Here is a 12,140-nt window from a genome sequence, read left to right as displayed (position 1 = left end):
ACAGAAGTCTTATTTAGGTCCTTAAGTAGATTTTCTGAATCTAGCTGTAATAGAATATCCCAGCACAGGGAACTAACTGATATTGTTCACCAAGTGTTCCCGATAAAGTGTTGTTTCACTGAGAAACAGGAAGGAAACGCCCAACTCTAGAAACTCAGTAAGGAGACAGAGCCATTTCTAAAACGCTCTCATTTAGCTGCAGAATATTTTTACCACCTCACAGAGTGTGACACGCACAGAATAACAACCAGCACCCAGAATAACACAGAAGAAGACAAAAAGAGGATTGCACAGAGAGGAAGTACTGTTTTCCCTGTTGCCTCTGGATTGCATGACCCTTACATAGGTAAGTGATGGTTCCTGGAAACCTGAGAGTACTCCTGGGAGCTGCTGAGCCTCATCTTCAGGACATTGAAGTTTAGCTCAAGGTAGAAAGGTTTTTCATCGTGAGGTGTCTAAGCAGGACTTTAGAATTACAGCTGCCAAGCCTTGTGATTATCGTAAGCACTAAACCCCCACTTTTCTTAACAGATAAAATCTATAACTTTTGACTTCAGTGCAATTTGCACGGTATTTTTTCAGCTCCTTTACAAAGATCCTCTTCTGATGTCTCCTGGTCTTATGACACCTCTCTGTGCTGTATTCCCACAGAAAGCCAGGTGCTGTGCCTTTTGGAGAAGCTCTTTTCTGTCCTGGCAACCCTCTTCCATGGCCGTGCTCTTCTTTCTTGGTGTTGCTCCAACAGGCAACTTCTCTTTCCCTCCTGTGGCGGCAGCCCCAGTGTAACACCGTTCAGGCTGCAGAGAAGAGGAGGAGTTACAGCACAAAGCTACAGCGTTTGCTTTCAAGGTAAGCAACTCTCTGGAGCTCTGGTTGGGAGGATACACTTAAGCTACACAGCGGGTAGAGACTGTGCAGAGACAAGGGCACAAACTGTGCACTTTCTTCCCTTTATGGAGGGATAAGAGGTAGCATGCGTAAATGTCACTGCTTGGGGCAGCAAGCAGATGCCTTTTGTGTTTGTCAGTCACTTGCCTTCTAAATCACAGGCATATGCCTTTCCCCACGTTTTCTTTTGGGTTTTTTTCCGAATTTGAAAATTGCTCAGAAATAGCAGCAGGAAATCCCTATTCTCCATTATTTGTGGTGAGGGTAATTTCCACATTGTAGTAGGTACAAACATAGTCCTGTATTATTATATAACAACTGAAAGTAAAACAGGACAGAGGAGGGGGTGGAGCATTTGCTGCTGTCACCAGTACAAACTTTATCCCAACTTCTGTGCCAACTTGCTGCACAGCTTTTCCGAGACTTGTGAGTATTTTACAACTTTTTAACATCCTCTTGGTTTTCTTTCTTTTCTTCTTGTATTAGAAAGATGAGGGAACTCATACTGCTTAGCTTCCGATTATTTAAGGTTTCTAAAAATCGTCTTGTAAGATTTGTTATCAATATAAAAGACATTGTTTAAGTATTGTATTTAACCTTGTACCTGGCACCTCTGCTTCTGCAGTGTGAGAGACATCAGCAAGTAGGGAGAACTGGTGCTAGCCAGTGAAAATTTGTCATTGTTTTCTAACAAATTCACACAGCAAAAATGAGGAGAAAACGAAGATACTACTGTGAGCCTAGTTAACATAGCAAGACAGCCCTAAAAAGATGGGAGAAAAGTTATTTACCAGCTTAGTGTATACACTTGAAAGAGCATTAAATGTAGGCAGGGAACTGAAAATCTGCAGTCAAGTGGAATCCTACTGAAAATAGTGATACAGAGATACTGTAGCTGATAGCAGTATAATAGAGAGGTATTGGGCAGCAGTAAACCTGAGTAAGCAAATGCATTTATGAGTCTGTTGTTAAAAATATGACTTTTCCCTCAATTAAACCAAAAGGTAGGAGTAAAAAGATGTGTGGGGCAGAAACCTGTGAATGATTTTATTGTCAAAACCTGCAAAATTATCTCTGTAAAACCCGGTAATAGCAAATTTTCCTTATTGTGCCGAGCCTCTACCTTGTGATTCCTTCTGTATACAGCAGGTGTATTTGTTCTGCTTACTTCTAAGAGTCTGGTGTTGCAGAACAAATTCCTGATAATTATCACGATATGTTTTGCAATATTTTCCAAATAGTCAGTAGCACAGCACTTCCTATTATGAATATGTTTATTTCTAATTACAGTTACCAATTTATTTGACACGTACTAAATAAATGGAAAGGTATCACTTGGTTATTTTATCTTGGAAGGAGATACTTAACTATAGATCAACTCGGTACAAACAAATTATTGATCAATAGAGTCATCAAATTCATCCTTTGTGAGCCTACTGGACTGTTGTAAACTCTAAGAACATGTGGTACGACTTTATAGCTTGTCACAACCATTTTAGCTCTGCGAACTCACACAATAAAGGTCAACTTTGCCAGCTTTTTAGAGTGTAACATTATACCTTGCTGCCTTTAAGAATGTTTGAATTCTTTGGGAAAAAGAATATTACGGTGAGATCCATTCTGAGGCTTCCTAGATTTTCACTGAAAATAGAGAGGGATAGCAGGGGAGAGACGTACAGGCTGATATGGAGTAATTGGATAGTGTGGATAACATAATGCTAGGTTTTCTTCTGAAGAGTGAAACATTCCTTCTCACTTCAGCTTACAGTCTTTTCCAGGCCATGGCCAGTAATACATTTGAGCCAAACTTTCCAATATGAGGTGCAGGGTTCTGTCAGCTGAATGTTTCCCTCTTCTGTGCTCAGGGAGCTCAGCGTGCTGCAGCCAGCATAGCAGGGAGAAGGACAATTTGGAACAGGCCCTCTGTGACATATGTTGTTCTATCAAAACAATGTGTTTTGTTGTGTAAAGTAGACCACTGTTCTGCAAGCCAGCACTGTGTTATTGCTAGCAGGGAATAGTAAAGCACAGCAGTCCAAAATCAGTTGTTGGAACAAACTTGTTATAACGTCTGCATAGAAGTACATATTTTATACCTCTCCATGATGCGATCTTCTTGCTATATCCTCTATTTCGTCACTGCACCATCAGTAGGAGCTGAAACCCGGGAGAGTAAATACCCTTGCATCCATGTTTTTCATGAGGCCTTTCTGTGCACTTAAAAACTCATAATGGAAGATAGTGACTTTAAAGGTTGTACAGGACTGTAATGCACTGCCATTCTCATTATTATAATACATTTCCAATTGTCTACACCAAATTATAATGTGTTAGGCAAAGCAAGAACATCTAAAACATGCCCATTTGCTGCGCATGCATGCGAAAATATTTCAAATTTTCAGAAGTATTTAAAAGTAATTGCTCAGAAATGGAGGAGGGAAATTCCTACTATCAGTTATCTATTATCAGCTACTTATTACCCAGAGAAATGTGTATGAAGCAAAATCTTTTTTCTTTATAAGCAGTTCCCAAATTTAAAGACATTTTTCTCACTCAACTCAGATTTCTGATTCCCATTTTACGGGCTTTGATAGGACAGGAGTTCGTGCCGGGAATAAACGCTGACATATTAACAAACAAGCTGACATATTTGTCTCTGCAAAGACCAAACTCTGGTAGAAAGCACTATTAATAGGTCTTCGTGGAATATACACTTAAAACTCCTTTTGCAGCAGGAGTTCAAAGGGACAGGACTATGTTGGAGGTCCTCAGTACCTAGACACACAGATTATTCTTTCACAGACAAAAGGACTTCCAATTTCATATCATTAATCCCAGATGAATTTACCTTCTCACTGCTTCTTTGCCAAACACTGAACCTTAGCTGTTGGTGCCCACCTCAAAGGTTTCTGTGTACTGAAGGCTGCTCTGCTCTTGCTGGGCCAGTGCCTTTCCCAAGGTGGATGCTGTGATCCAATGCTCAGAATGAACCTGAAGAAAGGACTATAAGAGAAAGATGTTTCATCCAAGCTGCCTGTACTGTATAAATGCAAGCAGAGATCCCACTTGGCCAGGGCTGAGGGCCACCTTCAAAATAATATTCTGCACATCTCTGTGAGAAGTCCAGTCTGGGATTATCTCCACATCCTTTAGCCAATCTGGGGCCTGTTCTGCACCATCCATCAGGATTTATGGGCAGCTGGGGCTGGATTTTTGTATCAGGATGACAACACAAAGAATTCAGGCACCTCAGGAGCTAATAAAAGCTTTCTGTCTTCCATTCATAAATTAATGTACGAGTGTAAAATAAGGAGACTGATTCTTTTTTATCTAAGAAATTAGTGAAGAGCAGCAGAAATACTTGGAAGCCAGCAGGAGATGTACTATATAATTAAACTGTTGTCCTTGCCGATAGGTTATTATCAGCAGGTAACAAGATATATGCATCATTACAAACCATCTTACAGTATTTCATGCTATAGCAGATGAGGTATGTCTTTACTGCTAGCACAGGGTGATCACTCAGACATTGTTGCCATTATAGCGGCTATAAATTGCAACTGAACAGTTTAATAGTTTATCAATTAACTCTAGTGCCAATGCTTAAAAATTCTTTACCAAAAAATGACTTATATTTTCACTCACTGAGGAACTGTTTTTAAAAGCCTGCTTTATAAAAGTACATGTAGACTAGAAGTGTTGCCCTCTGTGACAGTTAAAAAAATCTTATACCAAAGTTGCTAAACCAGCTCACCCATGACTTGAGTTTATCAAACATTTTAGGGTGCCTTTTTGTAAGCAAAACTACAAGTGAAGCAAATTTACTGGCTGTAATTTCCTTTTGAGTGGAGGGATTGCCGTATTCTAAACATCTAGACAACAGTGGCTCCCACTGCACCTTTCCCTGGATGCAGTCTCTGCCAGAAGGCTGAGCGTCAAATGCTTAGTAATTTTCTTCCCTAGGGTTTAAGCTATAAACAGGGACAGTGTGGAGAAGTTTATTGTCTCTGCTGGAGAAAGGACTTGAGCTCATCGGTGATGTCAGGTCACCGTCTGCCAGAGATCCTGTTTGTGCAGATACAAAATATGACGATGCAGTTGTTGAGCTAATGATCTTGTGAACAACTCGTGCAGTAGAAGACCCATTTTATGTAAAGGAATAACAACACTGATAGAAGGTTTCACTCCACATATCTTATCTTAAATATCATATTCACTGTTAATATGTTGTTAACTATTATTAATATAGCAATTTTGTAACAAACATGGTGAAAAATTAGGCATGAACTCTGTGGCCTCTTTTGATCCTGCACTGGCTAATTAAGAATTATGTACCAGTGGTGCCTGTGTGTATCCTTGGCAAGTGACAAAGTGTCACTGTCAGTCTTCCTGCAAGGGCAAGTAGGAACCTTACCTGCCCTTCCAGGACTAAGGAGAGGCATTGCAGGAACATGGAAATCTACGCAGCTGACACCTGAAAGCTGCAGTTGGTTACTGCCACCAATCTGCTTGTAAGAGTAAAAGGTATCAACATAAGCATGCTTGTTCAAAAATAGCTCATTATATCTGTTTGTATAAGCCATACTGGCTCTCTCCCGAGTCATGTAGCCTCAGTTTGAATGTCATTAAAATAATAGACATCTGCATACCTTTAAAACTGAGTGCACGCATTGTGCTTTTAAGAACACAGGAACAGGAGTTACAGTAATTCTCGCAGGCTTACATATTGTAGCCTGTGCCAGAAAAACAAAAATTGTGGTTTGTTTCCATGCTAGTGTACTTTAGTAATGGTATAGTTGCTAGGTGGAGTTTTTCTTAATGCTGCTTCTTGGCAGAATAAATGCTTCAAATAGCTTTTTGCATTCCTGAGGCCAGATTGGTTGTGATACTAGAGTTAACATCATCAGTTGTACTCAGAGCTGCCACATGCAGCGTAGATCACCACCGGGCAGCAGAAGGAACAGGAAGGAGGGTGGCACTGGGATCCCATCTGGGATTACACTGGTCCCTGTTCTGAACCTGGGGATTCCGGGTGCAATGACCAAGATGGGATGCTTGTGATGGCTAAAGTAATCACATAGGGGTTTACATGCTGCCTTGCTGCTTACAGCTTTCCTTCACTCATTTTATTTAATTTTAAATCTTTTTTATTTAATAAAAAAATGTCTACAGCCTTAGTTACACTACTGTATAGTAATTAGTTACATGGGCACAAGAAATGTGATTTTACACTAGCTAGAGTATTTATATATACAAAAAAGTTAATAAAACTGAGGAAAACCAGGAAAAGCAGGTATTCTGTATTTCATGTATACTTCTTTTCCATAGCCCCCATATCTGATTTACTGCACATTCCTTGCACCATGTTGCAAAACCAGAATAATTAATTTTATCTTTTTTGGCCTCCCTTTATGGCACTTACCAGTGTAGCATCCAGTGCTTCTTGAACATGAATTAGTTCATTTTTCTCAAAGGTTCTGAAGGATAAGATAATGGGAATTTAACTTTACAAATGGAAAAAGATTGGAAGAACCTAATGACTTTGTGTCCAGTATGTGATACCTGGAGATGGATTTTTTTTTAAGAGATTTAGACAATCCCTAGGATTGTCTGTTTTCACATACAGCACCCAGTTAGTTCTGGGTGCTATACGTGAACATAGACAGCTGTGAGAACTCAGTGCTTTTTTGAACTAAGCTCTGTAGGGGGCACTCATTCCTTCCAACTGTATCATCTGCACTGGGGAAACATGCATCTGAGCTAGCTGACTGTAACAACTAGAAAAATATGTTTGGGGAGCATGAAGGATTTCATCCTAAGGGCAGATATACAAAGCAACCTAAAGTCAAGATTTCTTGTAGAAGGGAACTCAGAAAATTATTGTCGCTTTTGAAAAATCTGGGTTAAGGAACTTCCCAAATCACAGGGAGACGGTGAGATGAAGGCAGGGACAGGACTCTCTTCCTCAGGGCTGCATTCAGCTGCCTTTGTCATTGAACCCATACTTTTCTTTTTGTGATCTTCTTCCTCCATTTCTACACAGCTTCCTTTTTCAAATAAGGACATTTATGCAGGTGGTTTTTTTCAGGAGCTTGGTCCATTCGGTGAACAGAATCCATTTTGTTCATAAATCCTGTGAGAGAAAAAGGAAATCATTACATCATACTGTGATTAAAGATTTAATACCTCTTTAATATTATGAATTCATGGGAAGGCAGTGAGCATGGGACTGAATTTCAAGTTCTCAAGAAGAATATGCTTTAGTGTTCATAAATCCTCCCGCTTCTGCTACATACATTTCCTCCGTCCTTTCACCTCCACTCTGTCTTAATTCTGTGCTGTGCTCTCCATTCAGTCATGCTACTCAAATTCCACTGCTGTATACCAGCAGCATCACTGATCTCTGTTCCTCAGCCTTTAGCACACTGTTCCTGCAGGAAGCCTTGTTTTGTATACAAAGAGTTCTGTTTGCCTCTGAAGCTCTGACATGGAGTATGTTCATTGTGAAGAGACTGTGGGAGACCAACTGCACAGTGCCAAGAAATGTCTTCTGCAATTATGTAAACCAAGCCACTCATGACTTGGCCAAGTTTGTGCAGGTTTTCTAGGCTGCCAAACTGAAACACATTACTAAAAAGCACAGCTTTAATTAAATGTTTATAAAAATTTTCTTTATATGAAAGAAATGCATATTTCTGCTCATTTGTTTGTGGAAATGACTGAACTACTCTTGATGGAACTTAAAAGAAAATCACTAGCCGGAATAACTAATTCAGTGTAGGAAATTTCAGCTCTAACAATTTCAGCTTGACCAAACTAAAAGCAAATGAAATGGAGTCTTATTGTTTGAGACCTAGCTGCGGGAGGCCCTAACAAAACTGTAGGCAATAGCCCTTTGCATGTATAGAAATAGGACTGTTTTCCCAGCTCATATCTTTGAAATTATCAGTGCTTAATTTAATTTGCTAAGAAAATAATGCTTACACAATCACACATCTGTGCGTGTTTGCATATTTCTACCTTCCTCCTCCATCACATTTTTTAATTCTAGGCCTAAGTTCATTGAACAATTTAGATTAGAAGAGACACCTACAGATCACCTCTTCCAGCCTCCCGCCTAAAGCAGTTCTAATGTCAACATCAGAGCAGGTTGCTCCAGGCTTGGTTGATTTGTTAATACCTCTGAGGATAGAGTTTCCACAACTTCTGTAGGCAGCCTCCTTCACAAACTTATTTTCTTGCAGATTGTGTCAGGAATCCTTTTAGGAAAAATACTGATATTAATGTCCAAATAAACTGTTCTGTCAACCTGCCGTCACCATTTTCTCCTGTGTCTCTTCAAGCTCTTGCTATGCATAGAAACCCAGTTGTCAGAATGAAACTTTTTCTTGTCTCTCCAACCCAAACACTTGCAAAATTTGAAAGCGAATCTAGGGGAAAAAAGTTTCTAAAAGAGAAGGGAAACATTCCAAATAGGTATTATTCTATCATCTGTAAAAAAGTAATAAAAAGGGGAATGAGCTGGTTAGACATTTGCCATGATCCTTACTATGAAAACACTGCTTAAATGGAGGTGGTATACTGGATTGCTGCTGACCTGACCTTGGTTCCATATGGTTTGCCTCATGTATTCTCTTCTAATTTATTTTATAAAATAGGGGAGAACAAAAATAAAATTGCATACCTGGATTGCACTCTGTCTACGTAAAACGCAACTATTAAAAGCAATTGTCATGCTGTGTTGTAGTAATTAGGGGAACTCTTCCAGCCCTTTATAAAAAACCAGAATTTTGCTGATGTTAATGACTTTAATACTAGCTACCTGGGCTACCACCTCTCTTCTGATTATTATCAGAAGTCACAAAAATTTTTCCTTTGATGATAATATACATTTTCCAGAGGGACCCTCTCCCCCCCTTATATTGCAGATTTCTATTTAGGTAAAATATCAATTATTATAGTGTCTCTATTATCTAGGTTAAAATAACCCTTGAAAAAAGTCTGTATCTTGTGTTTTCCATTAGTTTAGAAGATTTATAGGGGACTTGTGAAAGTTACTTATGAAATTTCAGCAACTTCCTGCTTTGAATGCTCTTAATATATGGGCTGAGGGTCACTCAGAATTTTATCGCAACATTACATATACTTATTTTTTCCATGTCTAGGTCCTACAATGTACTTTGCTGATCCAGATTCTGTGCTTCTGTTCTGAGTAATGTTCCAGCAGGCAGGATGCCGGGGATCGCATCACCAACACAAAACTCTGCTGGAGCATTGAGCAGGCTGAAGACTCAGGTGTGTGTCACTTAAACAACATGACATTTTAGGAAATTTCAGCAAAAGTTTAAATGTTATTTTTACAGACCATCAAGAAAACTAGGTAATACAGCAAATTTAAGGCTTGTAAACATTTCCAGTATTTTAGATGAGATCACCAGCACCCTATTATTTTCTGCTTTGGTTTTTCTACTCCTTGTTGTTCACTTGTACCAGAATTACACAGTAAATAGGTCTGGATTTTTTCACATTTGTGTTTTTCACAGTTTATTTGTGGCACAGCAAGTTCTAGCAGACTTTCCCTCTTGCTTGGCCATAATGCCTATGCCTAGCTGACCTTTTGCAACATGCCAGGCCGTAACTCCTCTCCCTCAAAGATGTTTAATACAAGAGGAAAACCCTTGCTCATACTTGAAACTATAGCTTGTCTTTTCTGCTGGCTTACCAGCTGCTTTTCTGCATAGTCATAGAAACAATTAGCTCAAAACTGAATTAATCATTGACTACCCAATAGCTTCATATGACTTCATGCAAATACCAGAGTGATTACATCAGAATCTTAGCTTTTATTAAAAGCAGGAAAAATATAGCCCTCCTGATTATGGAGAAAAATTTGGAACTCAAACCCCACCACATATCTATGGAAAGTTGAGAGGATTACAGCAGACAGCAGCTGTTTACGGGAGAGGTGAAGAATATAGCCTAGCTAAATCACACACCCAAATCTCTCTCACGTATTGAGAGTCACTTGTTATAAGGTTTGTTTCTCACGTTTATCTAATTCCTTACCATTCTGCTGTTCATATTCTGCTGGGAGACTGGGGTAAAAGTTAAAAGATCACTCTTAGGAGATCATGGTATCTTCCTCGTGTTGGCTGGCTTCGGTTGCCTGCAAGTACAGTTGTCTAGACTACTGCATGGACCTACTTATCACAGGCCTTTCAAAGTTATGCCATGTTACAGTGCTCCCACTTCTACACCTCCTTCTTTCTGGTCTACACTTCTACCATATCCTGCATCATACTCCGTCTCTCCACACCAGACTATAACTCCTGAGCCTTTGTCCTTACATTTTCAGTCTCCTGCCCATGTTCTCATTATGAAAAAGCAGGTCCTGGCGCTTCTCAGATGGTGCTGAAGATATGATATAGGATAATGACAGGGCAGGTCATGAGCCACTGCGTTGAGTAGGTAAAAATTACTGCATGCTAGTTCTTCCACAATGATCACCTGCAGCACATGTGAGTCAAGTTAAGGTTATTTACTTTTCGAAGTCTGTAAAAACAAAAATCAAATGAATCACAAGCAAATAAGTTTCTATTTATGCTGAGCATGTCAAATACAAATACAGCCAGTGTTGTTTTGACTGTAATATTTCCCCCACTGCTCTTAAAGAATATAAAAAGTCATTAGTCATGTAGCAAGATGCAGACAGAGGATTGTGTGACTATCTCAGTAAGCAAGCTTATTTTGCCCTTTGGTCATAGCAATGTTGCCTCTGTTATAACTTACCTATTTAATCTCCTTCATCCTTCATGATAACTTAAAAGAAGTCTCATGTCTTCTGGAAGCGATTCTGTTTGCTTCCAAAGCCAGTGAGTATTTTTAATACAACTGTACCACTACCCCTTTTAAAGGTGTGTACAAGTTTATTTGTCTGGAATTTATGCTGTTACTTTATCATCTCTTAAATTAATCATTTTATGCGGTTTCTCATATTTATACACACTGAATGATGTAGCTATGAAGGTACAAACAAAAAACCAATATCGTTCCCAATAGGACTTAGTATCTCAAACCAGGTGTAACATATAGCCATTAAAATCTATGTTGTGCCTGCTAAAAGAAATAAAAAGTGCAGATAACATGAAAATAGTAAATCATGGTAGAAGAGTCTACTATGAGGAAAAAACCTGAGCGGAGAGTGGATTCCATCCACTGAGAATATATTATTGTGCACTCTGTAATAGTTTTGTAAAGCTTTTTTTCCTTTAAATCTTTAGTGATCAATAAACATTTGAACTGGATGATGATTTTGTAGTTGAGCTATGTTCTCGCTTATTTTTAACAGAGATTATATATAATATTACCTTAGAAACTACCACACAAAAGCTAAGACTATTCTGATAATGTTAGAAGTTTCAGAACAGTTTCCAGAGATCAGCTCAAAGAGGTATCACTCACTGCAGAACAGACAGGTAGCTACAACATTACCAGAAATTTAGGAACCAAGGTTCCCAGTCTGTCAGATCAGCCTTCCATTACCAAAATGACTTTGAGTAACAGAATCTCTGTCTGTTGGCCACTTTGCTATGAGTTATCTCTATGTGCTAGAAGAAAAGATGCCATAAACTAGAAGTTAGAATAGAGTAGCTGGTCCTTGGGAACTTGCAGGGGAAGCAGTCAAAGATATTAATCTACAGGCTCACAAATAATTACTTATCCTTAGTGTACCCAAGGGTGCTTCTGCATGCACTGAACTAGCTCCTGTCCGGTGCTAGCCTGTGGGCTGTGGTGATGCTCTCAAGTTATTAAGGAGGTTGATGAATAAGAGTTTATTCCTGACATTAATCTTTAATATAAACAGTTACATTAACATAAAAATAAGAACAAATAAATAAAGGGGGGAAATATACATTTCACCCAGTGTCTTGCTACACTAACAGCTACTAGTACAAGCAGAATTTTTCATTCTCTTAAAATTTCTACAATAGTTTACCATATGATTTGAAACTACAAGTTTAGATTAAATTACATGTTAGCTGATTCATTATTCCTAATATAAGGTTCTCCAGCTGAATTTGAAAGTTCAAAGGCTGTGATAAGAGGATTCCCTCCCTCACCGACATCAGGGGCCTGAGGAAAATTTCTCTTTTTTTAAATTTTCTATGTCTTTCAGAGAAAAGGAATTAGTTTAGTCATTTCACTAAAATGTATTGTCAGGTATGTTTGCAGAGTTACACATGCAGTTACTT

General features: G+C 38.9%; 1 protein-coding gene and 1 long non-coding RNA gene across 5 annotated transcripts in view; one reads left to right on the top strand and one right to left on the bottom strand.

Moving 5' to 3' along the window:
* The window catches only part of LOC134515950 (uncharacterized), a 35,597-nt gene extending 31,720 nt beyond the window's left edge, over positions 1–3,877 (bottom strand). Inside the window, exon 1 of the long non-coding RNA XR_010071182.1 lies at positions 3,737–3,877. This is a non-coding gene — a long non-coding RNA (uncharacterized LOC134515950). The remainder of the gene's footprint in view (positions 1–3,736) is intronic.
* Positions 90–12,140, top strand: part of IL15 (interleukin 15) — a 36,596-nt gene continuing 24,545 nt past the window's right edge. Inside the window, exons 1-3 of one of the 4 annotated variants that reach the window (XM_063335602.1) lie at positions 90–346; positions 746–849; positions 9,054–9,183. In XM_063335602.1, coding sequence (XP_063191672.1) covers positions 9,121–9,183 — 63 coding nt within the window. In that variant the 5' untranslated portion in view covers positions 90–346; positions 746–849; positions 9,054–9,120. Of the gene's footprint in view, positions 347–651; positions 850–1,228; positions 1,315–9,053; positions 9,184–12,140 lie in introns of those variants that run through there. The other 3 variants (XM_063335600.1, XM_063335604.1, XM_063335601.1) reach the window with 3 other exon arrangements.

The sequence above is a fragment of the Chroicocephalus ridibundus genome, chromosome 5, assembly GCF_963924245.1.
Source record: "Chroicocephalus ridibundus chromosome 5, bChrRid1.1, whole genome shotgun sequence".
In the NCBI taxonomy this organism is placed as follows: domain Eukaryota; kingdom Metazoa; phylum Chordata; class Aves; order Charadriiformes; family Laridae; genus Chroicocephalus; species Chroicocephalus ridibundus.
The sequence above is the reverse complement of the archived record's forward strand: the minus strand, read 5'-3'. Positions and strand labels throughout refer to the sequence as shown.